The sequence below is a fragment of the Drosophila sulfurigaster genome, chromosome 3, assembly GCF_023558435.1.
Source record: "Drosophila sulfurigaster albostrigata strain 15112-1811.04 chromosome 3, ASM2355843v2, whole genome shotgun sequence".
Lineage (NCBI taxonomy): Eukaryota > Metazoa > Arthropoda > Insecta > Diptera > Drosophilidae > Drosophila > Drosophila sulfurigaster.
The window spans coordinates 35,149,633-35,175,299 of NC_084883.1; the positions used below are offsets into that span (position 1 = coordinate 35,149,633).

At 38.5% G+C, this 25,667-nt stretch overlaps 3 protein-coding genes across 7 annotated transcripts; 1 reads left to right on the plus strand and 2 right to left on the minus strand.

Annotated features, from left to right (window-relative positions):
• Positions 1–867: 867 nt before the first annotated feature.
• Positions 868–19,947, minus strand: LOC133840158 (uncharacterized). Its single transcript, XM_062271834.1, is given in 8 exon segments — positions 868–1,983; positions 3,982–4,426; positions 7,049–7,132; positions 7,134–7,972; positions 8,496–8,558; positions 9,513–9,696; positions 9,768–9,969; positions 18,686–19,947. Coding segments are annotated over 8 exon segments (2,745 nt in total). The 5' UTR covers positions 19,135–19,947; the 3' UTR covers positions 868–1,504.
• A 639-nt stretch (positions 19,948–20,586) lies between these two features.
• Positions 20,587–22,830, plus strand: LOC133845718 (ubiquitin-conjugating enzyme E2 R2). Of its 4 annotated transcripts, none has more exons than XM_062280265.1 (3): positions 20,587–20,743; positions 21,379–21,945; positions 22,001–22,830. In XM_062280265.1, exons 2-3 carry the CDS (start codon positions 21,388–21,390, stop codon positions 22,448–22,450), a joined length of 1,008 nt encoding a protein of 335 aa, XP_062136249.1. In that variant the 5' UTR covers positions 20,587–20,743; positions 21,379–21,387; the 3' UTR covers positions 22,451–22,830. The 4 variants fall into 4 exon arrangements, with proteins under 4 accessions (XP_062136249.1, XP_062136250.1, XP_062136246.1 ...); XM_062280266.1 differs by lacking the exon at positions 20,587–20,743 and adding an exon at positions 20,786–20,937; XM_062280262.1 differs by lacking the exon at positions 20,587–20,743 and adding an exon at positions 20,968–21,123.
• A 1,108-nt stretch (positions 22,831–23,938) lies between these two features.
• On the minus strand, positions 23,939–25,659 carry LOC133845719 (probable aminoacyl tRNA synthase complex-interacting multifunctional protein 2). Of its 2 annotated transcripts, XM_062280267.1 has the most exons (5): positions 25,515–25,656; positions 25,207–25,317; positions 24,731–24,892; positions 24,436–24,664; positions 23,939–24,372 (listed from the first exon to the last, which is right to left on the minus strand). In XM_062280267.1, exons 1-5 carry the CDS (start codon positions 25,626–25,628, stop codon positions 23,996–23,998), a joined length of 993 nt encoding a protein of 330 aa, XP_062136251.1. In that variant the 5' UTR covers positions 25,629–25,656; the 3' UTR covers positions 23,939–23,995. The 2 variants fall into 2 exon arrangements, with proteins under 2 accessions (XP_062136251.1, XP_062136252.1); XM_062280268.1 differs by lacking the exon at positions 25,207–25,317 and having other exon boundaries at positions 25,515–25,659.
• Positions 25,660–25,667: the final 8 nt, after the last annotated feature.

Below are 25,667 nucleotides of genomic sequence, written 5' to 3' on the forward strand. Positions count from 1 at the left end.
TCGATATTTTCATCGATTTTCATTTTATACGTTTCTTGTTTTGTTTTGTTTTTAAGATTGGGTTTCTTCACACTTTGTATGAAGAAATGGCCAAACGTTCGCGACGTTCAAGGTTCATTTAACTAATACTAATTTTGCATATATAATAATATATTTATGTATAAATTCAATTTGTTTTCCTGTTCTGTTGATTTTTCGCACAACAAACACACAAATCTGGTTTTGTAGCACAGCGAGTGAAATGTTTTGCAACTTTCATAGATTTTTCGCATAAATACGCGAAAAATCAGAAAGTTCTCTCAGTTGAGATTGGAGGATGGGGTCAGGAGGAAGATAGTAAAAGATGATGGAGGAGGGAGCAGTAAAAATTGGAAAAAATTACGACTGTTCAGTTTGGGATGCTTTACGTAAGTAAATTGGCTGCAACTGGGCAAGTTTCTTAACACTCTGAATGATTGATTGATTCTTCTTCCTATAAATGTAATTCTAATTTTAATTGTTGTTGTTGTTGAATTCTGCACCGTTTGCTGTGGGTTCTGTTTTTGCCTAGCCTCTCGATCGTATTGCTCGAGCTGTGCTAGTCTTAAGTTAGATTAATAATAATGTGGTATATCTATAGTTATGTATAGATAACATCTTTTGGACACACAGACATTAGCTATAAATATATTACAACTTGGTTTTGAATATATTAAATATATATAAAACTATTCATTAAATGCTAAAACATTCTATTTACATGGGTTTTATAAGTATTTTCTACACCTTTCCTCATCGATTTTTTTTTTAATTTTTTTAATCTTGTTTTTTGTACTATTACGTATATAATATTAATAAGTATAATAATAATATTGAGTTTGAGTTACGTTTGTTTTTCTTACAAATGTTGAACTGTTCATTTTGATTGCTGGGCGAGTCTTGGTAATCTGTTATACAACTGTTATATTTCTATATAGTATATAGTACTATAGTACATGTACAATTTGCAGTGTGTCGTTGTTCAGGTCAAAAGTTTCGAAAAAGAAAATTCACACTTAGCCTACGTTTATTTCCTTTTTGACAATGTTTTCGAGTGAAATTTTGAGTTAAAAAATATAACAAGAGATTCTTGGCTTTAAAAAGATAAATACAAAAAAAACAAAAAAAAATGAATGGGAGGGAAACAAAACTCTCGTATGAATTGTACAACAAATGAATGCATAGAATTTCAGTTCAAATAAAATTTGGCAATTTGTTGCAATATCAATATCCGACATATTATCCGTTAATTTTGTTGTATCATTTTTTTTTTTAAACTAAAGAAAATCAGCCTTTTCTTGCTATACACATAAATACAAATACATATGCTATATACTAGGATATAGTAAATGAGTGTTCCGTGTGTGTGTGTGTGTTTGTGTTAATTAGTTAAATCTGTTGTGGTTGTTGTGGTTGATGAAATGTGTTGCTTATTTGAGCCTGCGTCGCTTATTGCCTCCAGCTGTTGCACCTGCGACTGCTGCTGTTACAGACGCGGCGGCTTGAAGCTGTGTTGTGTTGTGTTGCACTCCACGTTCACCTGATGCTCCATGGTGTCCATCTTGTCATAGTCAATGCTGCCACAATCGGCTATCGAGTTGCGCACCGACGGCGGCTGCTCAGCGCCCGGCAACATACCCACCAGCAACAGTGGCTTATTCAATGGCGCAGCAGCAACGGTTGCCGCTGTGCCACCAGCCACATTGCCGGTGAGTTGCTCGTTGCTGATGCTATTGCTGCTGTTGCTCTGGCTGCCACCAATCTGTTTCTCCTTGTGGCGACGCAGCGACGAACGCAACGGATACTGACGCGGCACATTGATGAGCAGCCGGCGAGTGTTGCTGCTGGGATTGATGATGCTGCTGTTGTTGCCACCGCTGTTGGGATTGCCGCCGAGACTGATGTTGGGACGACGCGATGCATATTGTATGGACTCGGCGCTGTTACTCAAACGGATGTTGCCAACTGAAGAAGACGAGACGGATTCGTAACGTATGTACACGATGATGATGGGCGGCAGAGGTCGGTGGGAAAAGTGGCAAAAGAGAAAGAGAGAAACGAAAAATAAGATTTGTTCATAAAGAGTTGTTGAGGTTAAGTTTGTTAGTTGCTGTTGTTGTTGTTGTTGGTGGTGGATGGTTGTTGGTTCTGCTTTGTTTTTTTTTTATTATTTATTTTTCTAGGTAGTTCTTGTTTTGGTGGTTGTTCGACTGATGTTGTTGCTGTTACTGTTGTTGTTGTGGGCGTGGTGTGGCGCTTTTTTTGCTTGCAGAACAAAAACAACTCATAAACAAATACACGAAGCACAAAGTTGTACACACAGAAAACACAAAACTTATGTTTGGGTTAGTACACATAAAAATGAAACAACAATTACAACAAATATATATGTGTATGTATATGTATATATGTTTAAGTATACAGGTGTCTTTGTATGTTTGTGTGCTGTCTTTACATTTAACGAAACAAAGCGCTTAAAACATTTAATTTAAATACACAAGTTCTAAATTATTATTATTGTATATTTTGATCAAAACAATAAATCAAATAAAATTATAATATAAATTAAATGTTAATCGTATACAACTACAAACGAAATATTATAACGTTTAAATAAATATATTAAATAAATTACAAATAAATCGAAATCGTATCAATAACAAAACAGATTTTTTTTATTTTACAAATCTGAATAAAATAGTAAAATTTCATGTTGCTCGTTTATCATGCAAGCAAATTTTCGAGTTGCAGTCTCTGAGAATTGCAGAGAAAGGCTGTAACTTTTTGAGAATTGCAGAGAGAGGCGTTAATTCTTGAGAATCACTTAGAGAGTTCGAATCATTTCGTTCGTTTGAAGCTTTAGCTGTCGTTTCGAAATACACTATTCAAAAAGAAATAGATTTATAATTAAATATAAATGCATTTTGAGAATCTTTGTTAAAAATAAACTTAAATTTTTCGTAACGATCTGAAAAACAAATCTTTTTAGATCACAAGTATCTTCAAGTTAAAAACGTACAAATTGTTAGATTAACGTTTCGATATTGAATCGTGATGCATGATAAACACAAATGAGATTTTAAAAACATAATAATAAATGATTAAATTAAGGACATTCATGAGGATGCTTGGGACATAGTTCACTGTTTCACATAGTATTATTATTCTGGTTTCATGTTATTAGTTGCAAGTCATGGGAGTTACATTGCGGAGGGGACAACAACAGGCGGGGGCATTCCACACTTGCAATTCGCTTTCTCTTTTTGAGAGACTTTTTATGTTGTGATTTTACAAAATGATAAACGTTCAAAACAAAATGAAAATGGTTTTAAAACAAGAAATCCAAAACATTAAAAATGACTGTGACAAAGTTGTTGCTGTTGTTGTTGTGGTGGTGGTGGTTGCTGCTGTGGCTGTTGTTATGGTTGTTGTTGTTGCTGTTATTAGGCGACTCAATCGACTGATACAACGTTGTGGCAGAAGCGCTGCCACCAAAACGACGCAGCTGCTGCTGCTGCAACTGTTGCTGCTGCTGTTGATGTTGCTGTTGTCGTGGCAGCAATATGGGAGTCGAGTGTCGCAAGAGCAACGATGTCGGCTGCACATGTTGCTGCAACTCATGAGCCTGCAACGTGTGCAACACGTGACCATCAAGCGAATCACAATCGCTGTCAGAGTCAACGACAACAGCAGCAGTTGCCGTTGCAGCAGCAGCAGCAGCGGCAGCAACTGTTGCTGCTGGCAAACACTGTGTTGAGTAATAGCATGAATTGTTGAGTGTGTCATGTTGTTGCAGATAGAAGCTTTGAGCATGTTGCAACAAATTGTTACTGCTGCTGCTGCTGTGATTGTTATTATTGTTGTTGTTGCCGGTAAGTAGTAGTTGTTGTTCTTGTTGATGATGATTGTTGGTGATGTTTGCTGTTAGTGCTGCTGTCGCTGCTGCATTTTTATTATAACTACCCGAATTGACGTCCAACAGCAGACGACGCTGTAGCTGCTGCTGCGGCGGCTTCAGCAGACCCTTGGAATGTATGTGTTGCTGCTGCTGCTGCTGTTGCTCCAACTGTTGATGCTGCTCCTGTTGCTGACGACCGTAGCTGTAGCTATCCTCGGTGTCCATCATGTCCTCCTGGTCCAGCTCACGCTGCTGCCGCCGATAAAAGTGATAGAGCAACGCCGCTTGGCTACGCTCCGCCTCCAAAGCAGCAGCTGCTCCGCCGGCAACCGTTTGCCGCATGTCGCGTGTGCTGCCGCCGCCCAAGTAGCCAGCTGCGGCGGCGGCTGCTGCGGCCAGGCAGCAGTTGCTGCACGTGTCCGCCGGCAGCTGGAGCGAGACAACCGCATCCCTTGGCCCCAGGAACCATTCGGACCTGGTGCGCATTCGTGCGGTTTGCCGTTCATGAACCTAACGCATTGCATATTTGCATGTTGTTGTTGTTGGTTGTTGTTGTGTGTTTGATTTTTAGTTTGCAATTGTTGTTGTCATGTGTGGTTGTTGTTGTTGTCGTCGTGATGTGTTGTTGTTGTAGTCGTTGTTGTTTTTGGGGAAGACGGGGATTCGAAAATTTCGCATTAGAGTTTTGGCATTTCGTTTTTGTTTTCTTTAATTTCTAAATAGTTTTTTTAGGCGCAATTTTGAATTTTTTTTAGATTTGTTGCTTAATTAAAGAAAGAATTGTCAAGACATTTGCAGTTGCATTTCAAACAAATTGAAAATCATAAATAATGCAAAAATATTTCAAATAAAACTTGTTAAGCAATACATAAAGGAAATTAACAAATACAATTATTATGTACAAATTCATTTCAAAAGCAGCGGAAAATAGTGCAAAATATTGATAACAATTCTCAAGAATAAAAATCACAAATACATTGAGCATTGAGGGTATTCACTGTGGCAATTAAAGTTTTTTTAAAATAACAAAAGCTGGCGAAAGAAATACAAGGTTAAAGCTAATAGTTTTAACTAAAAAGAATAATGCGAATAATTAAAAAATAAATAACATTAGGGGTATTCACTGTAGAACAATTAAACTTTGATGGTAGCAATCTTCAAGTTTTTAATTAAAAGCAAAAAATAAAAAAACTAATGTGAGAAAATACAAAATTTGCAAAGTAAATAATAGTGTTACAAAAAAAGTTTAAAAATACAAAATTAAAATAATAAACAGCAAATTTAGCACAATTGTTTTTATCAATTAAGTAACTACAGAATTTTCTTTGCAGCGAATACCCCTAATGTTTTAAACAAAAGCATACAAAGAGACAACTAAGTACGAGTTAATAACATTTTGGCATAAATTAAGTAGAGCCGCCAACAAGCATTTGATAATTCTGTTTTTTTTATTTTTTATAGGAAACATTAACAAAAACTGTGTTAACTTTGAGGAAATTTCAAATGCAATTGTTTGGCTTCCATGTATGTGAATGTGTGACAGTGTGTGTGAGTGTGTGAGAAAACAAGACATAGATACAAGATACAAAGAAACGAGCACAAGCTACAAAAAACAAAACAAAAACAATAAAGAAACAGACAGTATATTAAAGAGAGGGGGAATTTGAGGGTTGAGGAGAGGGGGAAGTTAATTGAGGCAACGACAAGACGACAACAAACAAAACTACAAACTAACAATAAACAATAAACGATAAACAATTAAACATTAACAATGCGAATACAAAAAACAATTGCAATGGCTTAAACATAACTTAAACTAGTATTAATTAAATACTCGATTGATTGTGCAGTTTTTTTTCTTTTTTTGTGTTGCTTGTTGTGTTTCCTTTTCAGTCAACTTGTGGTGATGATAACAACTGATAAGGGGGCAAATAAAAATGTAAACAAATACGGCACAACTCTTTAATACACAAAACTTGTGAATTGTGATTTTAAGCTCAATGAATTCGAGTGTGATTCATTTTATTCGCCAGTACGATGACAAATGAGTTATGTACAATAATAGTTTAATCGTATGTTACGTATGAAATATCTACAATAGTTGTTTTTTTTTTGTTTGTCTTTATGCCAATTAAAAAATAAATTATAAATTATATACGCATGTTTGGTTTCGTTTGTCAGAACTCACTTCAAGTTGCTTTTATTAATTAATATTAATTTTTAAATGATTTCTTTTCATCTTCTTTAAACCATTCCTTACATACTCTTAATGCAAGAAGAACACACAAAAACAAAAGTAAATAAATTATAAATAATAGAATTTTCACAAAACATATGCGTTGTTGTTTTTCTTGTTATTGTTGTTCATTTTTTAGTATAGTGTATGTGTAGATTTTGTACTTTTATTTTAGCAAAAGTGTAGTTTGTATTTGTTTGTCTGGGATTTGTGCCAGTTTAATGCTTAAAATTAAACTTAAATAAAAGGTGTTGTTGTTGTTTCATGTGTGTATGTGTGTGCGTAAGTAGTTGTTGTTGTTGTTGTTGTTGCAGGCGCAGCTTGAGTTAAATATTTAACAAAATACAACAAAAAAAAATAACTAGAGAGATAGGCGCAAAACGTTCCAAAAATATGTTGTAAAAATCAAAAAGAAAAAAAAATTTTCACAATCCAAAAAATTCAGTCTGTGAGCAAAAGAGACAGAAATATATAAAGAGCGAGAGGGGGAGTGTGGGGAAAAGGGCAGCGACTGTCCGTTAATGTAAATTAATGTAAATTATAAAGAAAAAAAATTAAAACAATTAAAGAATTAAAACAAAATCATAATCAATTTCAAATTAAACAAATACACAGCGTTAAATAATCATAAAAATAAAAATAATAATAAGTGGATTACAAATCAAAAGTAAAAATTCGAAAATCAAGAAGGATTAACTTAAAATACTAAATGGATTAATAATTCTTTTTGCTTGCTCAAACCTGTAAAAAGAATACGAAACTTAAAAATCAAGCTAATTAGTCGCTAGGCTTGGGTGGAGGAAGTAAGGATTAAAGGAAGGGAAATGGAGGATAGATAGGGGGTGGGGGGGGCATCAAACGGATATGCGTGAGCCTGGCCAGAACTTATCCCTCACCTGTGGCAAATACGAGAGACTCTTGGTGCTCTCCGCATAGCGATTGACGGCACGCAGCTCCTCCATGGTCATGCCCCCCGGCGCTGCCTCCGCCTCCATTGTTGCCCGCTGCACCGCCATTGGAGCCAACAGCTCCTCCAGAATTCGAGCTGCACGAGCTGCTGTGGCGAATGCCGCGATTGCAGCGACTGCAGGTGCGTTGCTGCTGCTTCAGTTTGCCGCCATTGCTGCTGGCCAGAGTGACAGTTGCTGTGGTTGTTGTTGGCGTTGTGGCCTGAACTGGAGCGACAACAGTTGCCACCGCTGTGTTGCTGTTGCTGCCACGTCGCTCGCAGCCGCCGCCGTCGAGACTCTTGGTGCCAGCGCGCAAACGTCGCTGATGATGGCTGCTGGCCAGCGGTTTCTTTTTGTTCTGACGATAGCGACGCTTCACCGTGGTCAACTCGTCGTCCTCATCATCATCCTCGTCGTCATCGTCGTCCTGCGAGTTGTTCGTTGTGCTCATCAACGGTTGCGCCTGACGCTGCCTAAAGCGCTGCATGCCACGCAGCTGCTGCTGCTGCTGCTGTTGCTGATGCTGATGTTGCAATTGGCCTGGCATCGCTGGAGCAATGCTGCTCAGCTCGAGTTCGGCGGCAAAGTCGTGGGCCAACTCATCGTTATCCTCATCATCGTCGGCATAATCATCGTAATCGTAGTCGGTGCCATTGCCGTTGTTGCCGTTCCCATTGCCATTGCGCTTGGCCGGCAGCGGAGAGCTGGTCATGGCAAAGATGCCGGGTCCCTCCAGCGACACCGAGAGCCGAGCGCAGCTCTCGATGAATGAGTGCTCCGGCGACACGCCCAGCGAGAGCACGCTGTTCTCCAGCGCCGAACTGGAGCTGGTCAGGAGTGCAGGTGTCGAGCGTGATTCCTCCTGGGCCACTGTGTTGATCGTATGCGTATTGCGTATCGTATAATTGTTGTTGTTCGTCGTGATTTTATTTTGATTTTTTTTTGGTTTTTGAATGAGCAATGAAATAGACATAAATATGGTAGACATAGAGTTGGTTTTTTCATTTTTTTTTGTTTTAGATATCGTGCATAGAATGAGACTGAAGCAGTGGCAAAAAGGTGCAAAAACATATAGAGACAGATAGATAGATAAGACATTGCAAGTGAGGGAGAGAGAAACTAATAGAGTGTTGTGCATAGTAAGGGAGAAGAAGAGTGTGTAAAGTATCATGTGTAATATTAAACCCCAAAAGCAAACACAATTGCCCAAGAAGCGATGGACTCTTAAGGACTAAACACATCGAGAGATACCCCAAATACAGTTAGATCGATCGATCAGTCGATAAACATATCGATCAGTTCGTTAGATAGAGAGCGTTAGCAGAGAGATATATAGATGTAGATAGTAGAGTACTTAGATCTAGATTGAAATATGTTATTATGGAGTACTCACGTAATCCCCAACGCTCGCATTGACACTGCAGCCAAGTCTTTTCCGCCTCCAAAGAATGTTGCACTATCGAGTTGTAGATAGATAGAGAGAAAAGATAGATTGTCATTACAATCATTACATTTTTTTACAATTACTTTATTATGAAGATTGTTGATTGTCAACACCGTTAACACGTTTCATACGATTATCATTATCATTGTCATCACCAATGGTAATAGCATTATTAAGTTAATTGACAATGCTATTACTATTATTATTCTTCATTACCATTAATCTTATCTATAGTAGTATCTTTGTTTTATGATAAATATTAGCACTATGATTCAATAACGCAATGATTATGATTTTAAAACACAAAAGATCTTCAAGTGTACGAATAAGGTTTTCTGAATCATTTGATATTCTAATGAATCACGCGTTAACTTTCTTTCTGGGTGACAAAGGTTCTTTGTGCTACATTTAACTTACAAGACCCAGATGTCCTTGCTTATAAACAGCACATTACTCATGATATCGATAACTCATGATGGTGTAATTGCTACAATTTAATTAGTATTATTATTAAATATCTAATATAAAGTACAGCAGTCATCTTTCATATACAAAGATTGCATTCACTTTAAGATTGCAAAAAAGACTCTTCGAGTTATTATCATAAAAGAAGATATCTAACTTATCTGCAAGAATGTTGGGATGTCGTTAAACAGTAGCATCTTGAAATAAGAAACACATTCTGAATTATGTCGGTTGAATCTAAGCTATGAGCAAATTGACTTTGTAAGCAACCTATGATGAATCTTCCTTAGTCAACATACACCATATTTACCTATTACTAGTTCTATAATCATAAATCTTCTTATAGTCATCATACACAATATTAAACTATTACTATAACTTTCACTAGGTCTATAATCATAAATCTTCTTAGTCAACATACACAATATTAAACTATTAACTATATAACTTTCACTAGTTCTATAATTATCTCGAAATCTCCAATCTTAACTCGCCACTCACATGCATATTTCTGTTGCGCCAACTTGCCGCGTGGCGGTGGCGGATATTGGAAGCTGCAGATCCATTCGTCCTGCACCTTGAGAATGCGTCCTGTGACGCGTGCATAGTACTCGTAATTGTCGCGTCCAAAGATATCGTGTGTGGCAAACTTATCGATAATGTGTTGCATGATCTTGGTAGCCACCTGTAAAAGCAAACATAAATCCATATTAAATACCACCCAACCAGGTATGATTAATATGATGATTAACTCACCTTAAACTTGAGCACATCCTCCATGCGTGCGGTTTTGCCATCGCTAACGCACGATTGAAAGAAACTGGGGGCCACCGAGACGCCGAGAGCCTCGCTGGTCATGCCCGTGGAGGCGTTGGCGGCATTGCTGGCGATGACGCGGAATGTGCCAAATAATAAAACTAAAAGATGTTGCGTATACTTGGGCAGTGATGCAAACAATCTGCAAAAGAAATAAAATCACACAAAAAATCACAAAAAGAAATAACACAAAGGAGAGGCACGTATGTATGTGTGTGTGTGTGTTCGTTAGAAATGACCCAGAAAATGCAATAAAAAAAAATACTACAATACACATATATTATAATCGTATAAACAGAAATGTCAGCCGGAAGCCCTGTAAAAGATCGTCTTATCTATGCTCTTGGGAAGGCGAAGGGGGGGAGTGGAAAGGGGGGGAAGGCAACTACAATTGTTACTCATGTGTTTTTATATTTATTACAAAGTGCACTGACTCATTGTCTCTCTCTCGCTGTGGCTCTGGCGAGGGCCATCAAAGAAAGTCACTTGAATGAGGTACGAGGGGAGTTTCAAGATTGGGTTTGGGGCAAAAGCGCTGAGCAGCTGCTTGGTTTGTTCACACTTTCATTTTGGCATGTGGCGGCTTGGAAAACCTGGCTAACAAACAAACTTCAACTCACAAGCTCACAAACTGGTAACTCGCGCACTCTTTCACTCCATCACACTCTCTCTCTCTTTCTCTGTGTATTTCTCCGTCTATTTCTCGTTACACAACTGTAGACTGAAGACCAGCGAAGCGAACTAAGCAACAACTATCACAGTTAACCAATCAATTAATGCGCTTTACTCCTCGTTCTTCTCCCCACCCGTTTGCAGCCATAGAAAACAAAAAAGTGAAAACTTGCGAGAAGATTGACAATGAACCGAGAGTACGAGAGTATAATAACAGCGTTTATAAGGAGTCAGCTTCAGTCTGTCCGGCTGTCTGTTGCCTGTCAATTGTCAGACAAAGAAGAGCCACAGATGCACCTTGATCACAAGAGCTTTAATCATAATGTGCTTTCAAGAGAAATTAATGCGCTTTTCATTAGAAATCGTGATAGATGTGAAGAATAGTTGAAGAGTTGAAACCATTCATATTTTTAGCTGACTAAGTTCATAATTATAGACCCTTTATAATGATATTATAATAATAATATGATGTATAATGTATTTTATATTCCTAGTCTATATATCATCTTTATATTAATTACAATAACTCACTCTCAGTCACTTTGCTTACATTACTTAATCATCTTTAATCGAGAGCAAATGCAGCATGCGTGATAAACACACTGCTTGAATGATATCACTTGGGTCAAGGCTATATATAAAATTACTTCATCTTTTCAACTATCAGCAGCGCGTTCACCTGTTTCCTCATGTACAAACAAAAACCAACAAAAAAGTAAACTGAAGTGAAGTGAAGACGCAGCAAGTAAAACGCGATACAAACAGCAAAAAAAAACCAAAAAAAAAACCCGAGCATTGCCCACCCAATGCCCTATGGGTTCAACACATTTTTTCCAGATCTGGCCCCCAACGCAATATCAACGACCCCAAATACAGAAAAAAAGAAAAAAAAAACAAAAAATACTTAAATAAAAGTAAATATATAAAAGCAAAATGAAAACGTGCCGCGGTTGCAACAATATCATTATATTGTATCTATATAGATCGCCTTCAACTCTCTAATCTTATCGAAGCATGTCGTTTCTTTGGACTTCTTCGAGGGATACCTCGAACTCGAACTCGAAACCGTTCTATTCTGGTCTTTAACTGATAGCATTACACTATCTAGACAAATATTAATAATTTGTTTTGTACTATTAATTATTAACTGATTCGAGTTCAGTTTCAGCGATATTGTTTACTATTTTTTGGGTTACTCAGCGACGACGACGATAACCCCATAAATGGAATGCGTACAAATCGTTTACTAATTGCATTAATTACCAGGAATGCCGTTAAATAGAATTACAACAACAATAACAATAAATACACAATCGACACAAACGAAACAAGTGTTGTGTTGTGTTGATTGTTGTGTTGTACGCTCTCGCCTGATATTATCGCAACGATAACCAGCAGCAGCAACAGCAACAGCAGCACGACCCTTGTGGTTTGTGTATTTTTTTTTTTGGCTTTTCTCTGTAACTATAATGGATGATTAATGCGCTTTTAATTTCATTAATTCGGGGTACAATCACTTTGCCACAGAATATGAGCGCACATCCACAAAGAAGCATCTTTAAGCAAAGACACAGCTTTAATGAGCTTTTATACACTAATGCTTTTCTAAGGTTTAAGGCTTTTTCTAAAAATCGTACATTTATCAGCAAAGAAGCTTCTTTAAGCAAAGACACAGCTTTAATGAGCTTTTATACACTAATGCATTTTTAAGGTTTAAGATAACTTCTAAAAATCGTATATTTATTAGCAAATAATCTTCTTTAAGCAAATACACAGCTTTAATGAGCTTTTATATACTAAAAGCTTTTAAAGGTTTCAAGATTACTTCTAAAAATCGTATATTTATCAGCAAAGAAGCTTCTTTAAGCAAAGATACAGCTTTATGAGCTTGTATACACTAAAAGCTTTTATAAGGTTTAAAACTACTCCTAAAAATCGTATATTTATCAGCAAAGAAGCTTCTTTAAGCAAAGATACTGCTTTAATGCGCTTTTTTACACTAAAAGCTTTTATAAGATTAAAGACTACTTTTAAAAATCGTATATTTCTTACGAAACAACGCCTTCTAATGGCTTTTAATAGTTGCACGCGCCTTGCTAGAATATTATGTGATTGCCGCACATATAATTTAATGTCATTCAAAGCTTTTATGCACTTTCAAAGCTGTTTTCACTGCTTGGAATTAAATAATAGCAACAATATTGCCCCATTCAACGGCTATTAGAAGTGTTAAAAGTGTTTCGAGAGGTGTTGAAAACAGTTGTTCAATTACAAAAGGCAATTACCAGTTCTGACTTAACACTGAATTAAAGTTGTCTAAGCATTATAAATTATATAATTATTCTCTATATAGAGTATATCTTTGTGCGGTATCCTAATTAAATTTATTCAATTTTTTTTTTGTTTGTTTGTTTGCTTTTCTTTTGATGTGTAATATTAATGAGGGGTAGGGACTGTGGCTAACTCGATGGGTTATATAATAGTCTAGCGAGGCGCGTTACGCATGCGCCGTGTTGCCATTCCAAGCGTTTAGATTGTATTTGCATAATACATCAGAAACCGGCTATATAGCGACACATCGAATATGTATTTTAGAGGCCTCTTGTTTTCTGTGAATTGGATGCTAAATAGAGTTTTTTTTGTTTTTTTCGCCATAGTTAAGGTGTGTGTAGTATTTGATGATGTTGTTGTTGTTGTTGCTGTGATTGTTGCTACTGTTAAGGCCGTCGCGACGCTGCGTCACTTTATAGATGATTCATTTATTGTTATTATCATTGTATTTTTTTTCATTCATAAAAAAGAAATATGTCTGCTTCTCTGTCTTCTTCTGTCTCTCTCCTGATCTCACTCACACTCATTGTCAAGAGTCAGTTTCAGTCGTCTGCCTTTTTCAAGTGCCGCGCATTTGATTTGCCTTTTCTTTTTATCGCTCACATGAATACACATACACAATATACATATGTATGTATGTAAGTAGTATAAGAGGCATTTGTATAAAGCTCTGTATTATATATGCATTGTGTTACGTATTTGAGTGCCCTACAGAGAAACCAGTTTCAATATATTCCCACATCTCTTGTCCCACTTGAAAGATTTCGGATTTCAGATGCGACTCTCTTCCTCAACCTGATAACGCCGACGACCCAGAGATCGCTGAGCTCCGAGATATTCAAATTAGTTTTACATACATATATCTTACGAAGCGAACCTTGCTGAATAAAAATGCTAATAATGTGGTCAAAAAAAGTGAACGATTACTGAATGCAAATATTTGGAAAAGTATAGGTCAAATTTGAAGCGAAAACGATAAGAGAACAAATTCAGCTGCACATAATTAATCTTAATTTACATTAAGTTTGCCTGCTTGCTGATTGAAAAATAAATCGCTTTTATTACAAGACTGATAATACTTTCGATTTCAACAATAATTTCAATTTTAATTTGCTTCATTTTGTTACAATTTGTAACCACAATTCATTAAAGTATTAACCACAATTCGAGTCAGCGTTTAGAAACTGACGAAGTAAATAAATAACCACTTCTATATACAAGAATCCTACTAAACAATGAAGTGTAAATCATTGGCTCGGTAGTTGCTGACGTCAATGGGTTACACTACGATATAAAACTCGCTGCCTTATGCTTATTCTTATGTATTGTGTTTTTTTCTTCTTATTGTTGTTGTTTTAAATAGATGCGCTTATCGTCGACACAGTTTTTTGCCCACTAAGCAGTGTGGTCAATGTTTATGCTAGGCATTTATCATGCGAGGTAAATATATCTTTAGCGTTCAGACTCGGCTTCAACTTCAACTTCGACTCTGCGGCCACAGCTGCATCAATAATCATCATCTGCGGCCTCTCCACGCCCCAGAGGCCTTTGTGTTAATTTAGCAAAAATGAGCGAGTCAAACAGATGCGATTGTCGTTGTCGTTGTCGCCGCAGTGTTTGTGGATTTGTTGTTGGGGTACAATAACAAAAAAATTTAAAAAAAATAAAGACAATACGTCATAATAATGAGCCAAATGAAACACAGCAAACGCAATGCACGATAATAAAAAGCAGTTTCAACATATATATAATTTTTTTATATATACTCTAGAGGCTATGAGTACGAGTTGATATATGCACAAATGGATATATACATATCATCAAGTGCAAACATCATGATACTCGCTTGACCCGACCATAAGAAGCCAGCAAATAGACAAAAGTCGAGTGTTCATTTAAAAAATACCCTAGGCTTTGAAAATTTATAAAGAAATGAGTTTGAAGTTGAACTGAAATTATAATTTATGAAATTTAATTGATCAATATCCTAGAAGTTCCGTTTTTATGTTTCCCTTTTTAATTTATTATTTATAAATTAATATAATTAAGAAGTTTGAAAACATTTGATAATAAAATAAAACCATCGTGTCAACAATATTGATTGTCTTTTGTCACATTAAAGGCATATATTCAGATCTCAGTTTTCTACAGACTTGACTTGACAGTCTTTTAAGGCTGGTGTTTTGTCTGGCATGTGTGGCTTAAGTTATGACTGTGACTGGGCGAGAAGTTCAGCGTTGAGGGCAATCGTTGAAGAACTTCTTCCAGACAGTCGAAGAAAGAGACAGAGATGGGGAAATGGAGACAGATTCAGATGCAGATGCAGAATTACAGAAGTACAGAAATATGAATAAGAAATAAGACTAACGAGTGTAAAAGAAACTGAAACAGAAGCAGAAAGAGAAACAGAAACAGAAACAGGGCCCAGCAACTGAACTCAACTGACGCACATTTTGTACTATGGAACAGACAGTGTTTATATGCGTTAAATGTATATGTAGTTTATGTGTGAGTGTGTGTGCATGTATATTTATATTATACACTCGCTTATTTTACTTTTATTGGTTTTGTTTGGGCATTGGGGCATTGTATGTTGTTTATATTGAATGACTGACTAACTAACTGACTGACTGACTGACTGACTGTGGCGGCATTTTAGGTTTATTTATGCAGCACGGCCAATGGAAACTCTCTGAGGTAGGCAAAACTTTTATTCTTTTTCTTTCTTTCTCCATATTGCTTCTGATTATTGTAATTTCTTGTTGCGATTTGCGAAGCCCTTTTTGCAGGGCGACAGAGAAAGGCAGAAAGGAGAAAAGAAAACAAGAGAATTCTCTGCAGCCCGTGACTGACTACATAATGTAATAATCAGGAAGTGAACATCAGTCGATATTGCAATAGACCCAACCAGACGTCCAAGACCAAGACGTCGACGTCGTTGTCGTCGTCGTCGTCGTCGTCGTCGTCGTCTTCTCTTGTTAATGCATTGGACAATGCGGCTTTTGTTATAAACTGTTTTCCTCTCTCTGTCTCCGTCTGCATCTCTTTCGCTCGCTCTGTCCCTGCCCCTTTTGACGACACCGACGTCGTCGACGTCGACGGTCTAGACCAACAACAAAAGCGGGCAATTTTTGCACTTATCCGATATTCGCACAGCCGCAGCTTGCGTTCTGCCCAACTATTGTCCCTGGACTGAGTGACACATTCTGGCAGTCAAGACACGCAGCCAGGCAGGCAGGCAGTCAGTCAGTCAGTCAGTCAGGCTGCCAGGCTGGCAATTGTGTAAATAGTCGATTAGCTCGGGTTATGTACACATGATTTGACAGGCAGTCGGGCAGCTGTGTAGCGACAATAACTGCATACCCCCGACTATTGTCTCCAAATTAAATTGGCATCACAATTTATTTGCTACCTTAAATGGCAATTGTTTAATCTCCGTTGAAGCAGCAGCAGCAACAGTCGCATCCTAAAACACTTTAGTTTCATAGTTTTGACAATGAACCAGTTCAAAGTTTACATAAAAAATTCATGTCGAAGCTGCTACTTATGTGGTTCAGTTCACTGAGAAAGCTTTGTTGCCTCTGTTTATTGCAGTTGCTTTCATAAAAATTCTTAAGCTCTGTCCAGCGCAACAAATCACACAAATATACACACACATACGCCACGCACACTTAAGCAACAAAATGCGTAAAGCAACAGGCGTTCGAAAACGAAAAAAGCTTAGAAGTGGCAGCCCAAAAAGCTTTGGCCAGGCAACAAGTTGGAGCCACAGGAACAGCAAAATGTATTGCGAGAGCACAAGAGAGCAATGACTGTAGTAGCAGTGTGAGAGAGAGAGCAAGCTCATATACATACACACACATACAGACACACCTGCAATCGAAAACTTTCTCAGCCGACGTCAGCGTCGCAGCAGCGTCTTGCTTAGATTTACTAGTGTTGTTGTAGCGTGTAATTTACAAACAAATCTGCAGAAGAGCAACACACACACACACACAGTATAGTATATAATATTTTGGTCTATTGCAAAAACGTGCAACAATGACGTCGCTTGTCTGTGCCCAATAATAACAACAACAGCCAACAACAAAACAAATTTTAAACGATGTGCCAACTGATTGAATTGAGTGGCAATTGGAGGGAGGCGGTGGTGGAGGTAGTGGTAGAGGAGGGGGGAGGAACTGCTGGGTCGCTCTTACGTTTACGTTAATTGATACAAAGTTTCAAACGCGCGTCTCTCGATATCTATTTATAAATGTTTCAGCAGCAGAGTCGCTATTTTCGCGCATTTGTTTGATTCGGCAACGAATCTGATTGCGATTGCCTAACGTGTTGTTGTTGTTGTTGCTGCTGTTGGTTTGGCGGCCTGTGCCTGCCCTAAAATGTAAATAAACAAATGAAAGAAAGGTAAGCAACAGCAATGGCAACAGCAACGGCAGCACATAAACAATTACAACAATAAATGTGTATATAATTGTATGCTAGCCACGGGCGCAAGCAAAGTTTACAGTAACCAAAATGAAATTTACGTTTGCTATCTGCGTCTCTCTTGATATGGAAAAATAATTTGGCGGTCGATTTTTACGCATGCTGCCCCCCGAAAATTAAATTTATGTTTTATTGCTGACGTTATTTGTTTACACGCACATTAGCATTAATGTAACAGCAGCAGCAACAGCAACAGCAATAGCAACGTTGCCACTGCTGACGCAGTTCAGCAACATTCATTCTCATCCATCAAAGTGGCAGAGAGCGAGAAAAAATTAAGTAGAAATTTGTATTTAGTTAGTTATAGTTAACGCCCCGAAAATAGACACAATATAAAGCGGCTGCAATCAAACAGCTGTCAATCAGCACGAAGTTGGCAACGCTGCCTCTCTCCCTTTTCCTTTTCCTCTTCCTCTCGCACAGACACTCACACTTCCAGTGTGCCGATAACAAACAACGCAAGATTATATCGATTGCGATGTTAATCGTTAATTGCAAGCGCCGCTCACTTCACGCATAGCCAACTTTTTGGCTCCCTCTCACCCACGATTGCAATAGTAAATTGCAAAAAAAAAAAACAATAACAATAACAATAGTAAATTATAAAACCTATTAAACTGCAACATTTTCGTTTTATTTTAATTGAGCATGCGTGGGTCTGTCAGTGTCTGTCTGTCTGCCCGTCTCTCTGTCTATTTGCCCACGCTTTATGCTCTAATTCAGTTTGGTTAGAAATCGATTGCAGCAACAAAGCAAAAGCAACAGCAAAGCAAAGTAAAGCAGAAGCAAAGCAAAACGAGCAAGCAAAACATTCAATTTACAGCTGCAAACTAAGTACTTACAAGCACTCAGGTGGGGGATGGGAAGGTAGTGGAGGTGTAAGAGGCGTAAGGGGGAGCTGTTGGCGCTTCCGAAAGGCAATAGGCAATTTTGTCGCCTGCGCTGCGAGCTCAAGTGAAAATTGGTGAAAATCTGCTGGCAAATGTGTCAACAAGTGCCAAGTTTAAACGCGCGTGAAACGCAACAACAATAATAATAACAACAGCAGTATAGTCAACGCTTTTCACTTAATTTCAACTAAAAGTTCCCCCCACCCACCACCAGCGCAACTTCTGTGTGTAGCGAAGATTCTTGAGCTGCAACCAAATCTAGATCCGGTTCAGCAAGTTTACCGCAAGCTAGTTACAATACACACACACACACCCCACACACACACTCTCGCACTTGCACACAAGATGAGTACGTTGAGGAAACTAGAGATGAGCCCGTGCTGACACGACTTGTAAGCTTAAGTATCGATGCACTACCCAACTACAACTAAAAATTAGTTTTGCTACAAACTATCGATAGGAAGAACTACAACTCACCTGTGTAAACGATCCGTTTGCTCGGCTTCGTTTTGCAGCTCATTGATGGCAAACAATTCCATTTCACCGTTGCGTCCAAAGATTCCATTGGGTATCTTGCGCAGAAACTTTTTCAGCACACTCGCAATGGTGAATACCGAATACTTATCGACGTTCACCAGCCGTCCCGCCTGCAGGAAATGGATGAGCTTCTTCATCGATGCCTGATGGCCAGGAGCACGAAAAACATCGCGACGATTGGGCGATTCCTTATTCAGTTTGAGTATGAGCACGAGCAGCGGTCCCGGAATGTTGTTGTTGTGCTTGCACACCTCCTCCAGCGGCACACCAAACTTGACCTTTTCCAGACGATATGGATATCCAGGTGCTGTCGCTGGATGGCCGCAGGAGGTGACAACATTGCCCAAATCGGCGGCGCGTCGATGCACGCGTTCAGCCCAGCTGGACATTGTGTATGTTGTGTGTGTGCGAGTTTGTGTATATGTGTGAACGCTTTGCGTGCTTGTATGCGTGCGTTTATTTGCCTGCGTATTGCGTGTGTGTATGTATATGTTTATGTATGTGTGTGGGCAGCGCTTTTCTTTCGGGCGTTCGTTTTTCACAGAAAAATGTGCTCGCTCACAATTTGATGCTGCTGTTTTATGCTGGTCAAAAACATGTTCCTGTTTCCCCTTTACTTTCCACTGGAATGTGTAACAGCGTAGTTGTTGTTGCTATTTTGTAGATATCGTTGTTGTTGCTGCTGCTGCTGTTTCTGTTAATTTTTCTTCGTTTTTTTGTTGTTGTTTTGGGCGTTGTTTGAATTTTCTTCGTACATTTAGGTTTAATTATTATTTCGTTCGTTACCGATTTTTCGAATGATCTTTTATGTGTTTGTATATTTATGTATGTACGTATGTATATGTGTATGCTTGCTTTGATTTGGCAATTTCAATTTTTTTTATGCTCGCGCAGCAGCCACTCCTGTATGCACTTTTTTGTTGGTTGCTTTTGCTTTTTCGCTCTCTCTTCGCACAGTTTAAGCGTTGATTTGCGCGTCGCGTTGCAGCATATTGAACGAAGGAAAATGATATTCACCCACATGCACGACGACAACTTTGTTAATGATTGAAATGTGTAAGAACGCGGCACGGAATTGTTGTTGCCCCTCTTTTTCTTCTATCTATTAAATTAATTGGTTAGTTTTCGTGGCTCTTAAAATAATTTTCACATCTCCGCACGCACGCACGACTTGCAACTCGCAGCACTTTTTGTTCACTGTTGCTTAACACTGCACACGCATACAACAAAAACGCGAGCAGTTTACAGTGCTGTTATTAACAGTGAGCATTCATTTTTTCATGGAAAATAAACGGCCACAATCGTTAATCGGTTTTAGGTAAAATTTTGTATTTAGTTAATTTGTTGGCAATCATAATTCTAATATAAAACATTGGTAAATTAAACCTATAAGCCATCTGCATTTTTTAGTAATCAAAATTAGAATATAATTTCAAAGTTCGAATTTAACAGCTGTTGGTTAGTTTACAAATCACTTTTCCAGTAATTGTATAACAGAGCCAATAGAGCTCGACAGAGTGATAACATTTTCAATGTCTCCAAGCACACTGCCTTATCGATTACTTCAAACGATTACCAATGTTAGTTTAAAGTGTGGCCACACTTTGGCATGTAATGTTATGTTACTTTGGCAATTGCCGTTGACAATCTTATTTACTATCAGCTGTGGGAAAAATACCATATTCAAACAATAAGTTGAACAACAAAGTTAAAAAAGAAAAATAAATCAAAAGCAATTAATTCTTTAACGGAAATGACAGTTTTACATTTTCAAAGTTCAGTTAAAGCTTGTTTTGTGAGAACATTATATTTTTGACAAAAAACCGTATATTTAAAATTTTTCAAATGTGGTCACACTGCAACGGCTCAGTATCGAATCTCTAATTATGGCGAATATGTGTAAAGTGAAATTGTTGCAAACGAAGAAGTGAATACAAATACAAAGCAAGTCAGTTAATTAAGCAAGTTATTCATTGCACGTTTATCAGTGAAAAAGAAGTACGTATTTGTAACACAATAGGCTGTTTGCGTTCAATTACAAAATCTGTGACACACACATACACGCACATTGATGCGTCAATTTTTATTTGTGTTTTGTCTCAAAAATATTTTGTTGTCTGCTTCACAACGCCGACCACAATAACAACAACAGCAAGAACAAGAGCAACTCCAATACCACCAAGAAAACAACAGTACAAGGAGGGCAACGAAAAACGCATCGTTTTCTAAACTCTCTCGCTCTCGCTCTGGCCAAATAGATACATACGTTTTAAAATATAATAGTAGATGACAAAAGCGCGACAATCGCTTATCCAAAAAACTAAAAATTTTCAAGTTCCATTTGCAACAACAATTTGAATGCATGCATGCATGAATTTGTAAGTGTACGTGTGTACGTGTTTGTATGTGTGAGTGCCGCTGCTCACCTTGAATCCGTCAACGACGTCGACGACTACGTTGCTGCTGTTGTTGTTATTGCTGCCTCTGCCTCAGCCGCTGCCTCTGCTTCCCTCGGCTGCGTCAGCGTATAAGATATTGACCCTGGACGTCTGATACATATTCGAAGCAACACACACACAAACATTCGCTCGTTTTTGATTTATTTAGTTTTTTTTTTTTGTTATTGCTTGTAGGTGAACCAAATGACCACCGCTGCATCCACATCGCAAAATGCGTCGTCAACGCTCTTGGCCGCTGCCGGGGCAACAACAACATCCTCACTGACAACAGCAACATCAACGCAACAGCCCAGCAGCTCAGCAGTTCGTGCCCTGGCCATGGAATACAAATCCCTGCAAGAGGAGCCGGTGGAGGGATTTCGTGTGAAACTAATGAACGATGATAATCTATTTGAATGGGAAGTGGCCATATTTGGGCCACCGGATACCTTGTATCAGGGCGGCTATTTCAAGGCACATATGAAATTCCCAAATGATTATCCATATTCGCCGCCATCCATACGCTTCCTCACCAAGGTCTGGCATCCGAACGTCTACGAGAACGGGGATCTATGCATATCGATACTACATCCTCCGGTCGATGATCCGCAGAGCGGCGAACTGCCCTGCGAACGTTGGAATCCCACACAGAATGTGCGTACCATTCTTCTCTCGGTCATATCGCTGCTCAATGAACCCAACACTTATTCACCGGCGAATGTAGATGCTTCGGTGATGTATCGAAGATGGCGGGACTCGCAGGTAAGCGGTTGGCTTTTCATTATGATACCATTCATGTTCTAATATTACACTGCAGGGTAAGGACAACGAGTATCCGAATATCATACGCAAACAGGCGCTGGCTGCCAATGCGGAAGCGAAGCGTGAGGGCATTGTGGTGCCCATGACACTGGAGGATTACTGTTTGAAGCCAACGGTTAAGCCCAGTACAGAGTCTGGACTGGATGCGAATTTCTATGATGATGATTTCGATTTGGAAACTGAAGATTTGCCCACAGATTCCGAGGATGAGGATGACGAGGACGACGATGAGGATGATGAAGAGGATGAGGATGACAACGATGATGACGACGACGTAAATGAAGAGAATCAGCAGGAAAAGGGTAATGGCGATAGTGCTGCGATTAGCAAAACTAAATGCAAGAACAACAATGGTCTGGTTGCAACGAAAACAACTGCAGCTGGTGGCGCTTCAGCGGATGACACCGAATCTGCCGATGATAGCGGCAAGGGCGAAACCTCATAATGCTGCAACCACAACCAGAAGCATCTGCAATTTCTCCTCAATAGCTCCTTGCCCTAGGCCTCCGTGTAGCATTTAAGTCGAAGTCTGGTGTCAACAATCTGTCTGTGTGTGCGTGAATCGAGCTAGGAGGCGTTTAATACAACAACAACCCCAAATCGCTATGCTTATGTCATTTATCCCGATACACAAGTTATTGCATCTATATACAACAACAACTAAAAGTAAAAACCAGTCAGCCAATCAAACTCAGCTCCAGCAACAAAACAGCTAATAACCCTCAGCCAGCCAGTTAGCTTCAGTTTTCTGGCCAGGCCTATTTTGTATTTTGAACCAATCCATTGAATCGAGTTTCGGCAGCTTGCGAATCCTTTCAACAACAACAAAGAAAAGCAACAAAAACAACTGAATATGAATATATATACAATGTATTAGCTGTAAATTATTATTTAAAAAAAAAATATATATATATACTAAACCACAGATTAAAGCATATATATATGCCGGAAGAGTGGGTAAGGCGGGGAGGATTTTTTAAAAAATAAATATACAAAATTAACCTCCAAATGGGGAGAGATTTATCCTAAAAAAAAGCTAAAGTGAAGCGTAAAACTACAAATAAAAATTTGCGGATTAAATCAGTGGATTGTCAATGTCTAAAATGTAGAAATTAAGCAATTTGTAAGTGCAACAAAACCGAAATATGAATAAAAAGAACTAAATCTGCAATATAGAGAAACGAAAAGTACGCATTGTATAAATTAAATTGCAAAGATAAATAAGCCAAATAAAATGACAACAAAAAATACGAGTTTTTTAGTTTGCATGTGCTAATTGTTCGATTGAAAGTCATTGTTTAATTAATTAATTAATTAATTGTTTTATTTTTATTTGTAACTAGTTAAGCTGTGAACCAACTGCTTGATAAACTGCTTTATTTTCGTTTGCACTGCTTGCAAAATTACTGCAGTATATTGAGACCAATTTAATGGAGTGCTTCACAATGCCTGTATCTTGTGCTGTTTTTGTCATTGGTTCGTTTGGCAATTAATATCACAACTTAACATTTAAAACTATTAAGATTTCAAAATGTTCAGTTATAGTTACTGATTGCGATGCATTGCTTCAAATTGAGCTTGAACTACTTGCGTAAAGTTCAAATTAACAGCGCGGTTAACAGATGTTAAAGTACCAAATTGCAAAGACCACTGCTTGACATGGAGAAGCCAATGTAAAAAATTTACATATTTTTTCAAAATTTTAAATGGGTGTAATTATAGTTTTATTAGCAATCATTTTTTAGAAATGTTACTTGTGGATACACGACCACAAAGTTTTAATAAAAGTTCAAATTTAAGGAAAAATGTTGTATTAATTTAAAAGAATAATTTATTCAATAATAAATTAATATATTTTACTTTATTTGTTTCTCCACCCTCTAGAAGCTTTTTGCTTAAGTAATTGTGATGCCAACAAAAAAGCGTGGTAAACTATATTTAATTTTTAGCTAACACTTTATTTTCATTCGCATTGAGTAGAGTAAAGTCCTTAGATCTGGGTAACGAGCTTGGCCCGCTTACGCCATGCCAGTAGCGCCGGTGTCAGATCCTTGTCAGTGATGGCAGGCATGCGAATGAGGGAGCTGTAGACGCCGATGTCGGCCACAGACATTTGTTGGCCACCAAAGTACTGCTGTTGCTGCAGTCGCTTGTCCAGCAATCGCACCATTGCCACTTGGCTTTTGTGTGTGGTGCAACGCAGCAGTTGATAGCAAATGTCGAGCACGGCGTCGATCTCATTGCAGAGTGGTGAGTTCTCATAACGATACTCGGTGGGTCCAATACGACCCAAATACCTGATGATATTCACTTCGCCGTAGATGGGCACATACATAGTAGGTGAACTGATCATTTCCGTGTGTTCACCTGCAGTAAATACAAAGTTAAATTAAGTTTATGACTGATTAATAACGTAATAGTTCTGCTTACAGTTCTTCCAGATCAGCGTTACGTTAATCTTGGGCAATGCCGTGTTAACCGGCACCTTGGCCAGATTGGCCTCGAATTCACGGGCAGCTGGCCCAATATCTGCCATTGTCGAGTGTGTGAACGTCTTCACATCGATGGTGTACAAATCACGCCAAGCATTCTTCAAAGCCAACAGCGCATAGGGTATAAAGTTGGGATGACCATTGACGACAACATCTTGCAGTGGCACCTGTTGGTGAAGGCAATGTCTTTTTTATTTCTCTCAAATTCCACCACACTTCCTTCAAATACTCACCTCTTTAAGTCCTCCATTTTGGTAGGCTGTCGTATGCTGGATGGTCTTTCCACATACTCGCACTCCTAAGCTGGCGCGTATTTTGCCCAATTGCGCCTTCAGCTCTTCCAGCTGCTGCAGCACCTTGTCCTGGCGCTTCACCACAGCGGCTGTATCCTCCTGCTGCAAGTAGACAAAGGACGTTATGCATCAGACAGGTGCAAGCAGTGCTAACGTTTAGTGATGACAATCGTATGTAAATTAGAGATGGGCGCGTGACAATGACATTGACGTCATCGTTGAATTCCCAAGCCGGTATATTGGAAGCTTAGCGTTGAAAATTTCATCATGCGCCCATTTCTAATGTGATCACAGTATGCACAAAAGACAAAAAACACAAGCACCGTGCGTATTATGCGTTAGTCAGAGTAATGTTTATAAATAGATTGATAATTTGTTGTGTGTTTTTAGTATATAGAGATGTTGTTTCTTTTAACCTTTAGCAATTGTTGTATTTGTCGGCCTAAAATGTCCAAATCAAGTGCACAAGTTACTGACTTTTTTGGGTTGCTCGCACTCTCCGTAACGCCATTATTGTATTGAATGTGCTTTGAATTGCATGAAAATGAAATGTTTGCGTTATGAGTGAAAAGTATCTTTACTGGAGGCTTGTGCAACCATTAAATAGTATAACAAATATCACTGTCACTTTAGCACTGTGACTCTTTCGAGTCGCAGAAGCATTCGCGCTCATCTCTAAAATTCGCCACGGCAGCTGGTGGAAACGTTATTGCACTGCACTTACTGCGGTGTCTCCTGCTGTTGCACCGCCGGCGGCGAGGCTGACATTCTTTAAGTCGTACATACAGGTGGGCAGTTTGATATCGAATTGGGGCAACAAAGTTTTCAACTCGTACATTTCCACTGGCTAATTTGGAAGAAATTCAGTTGTTGTACT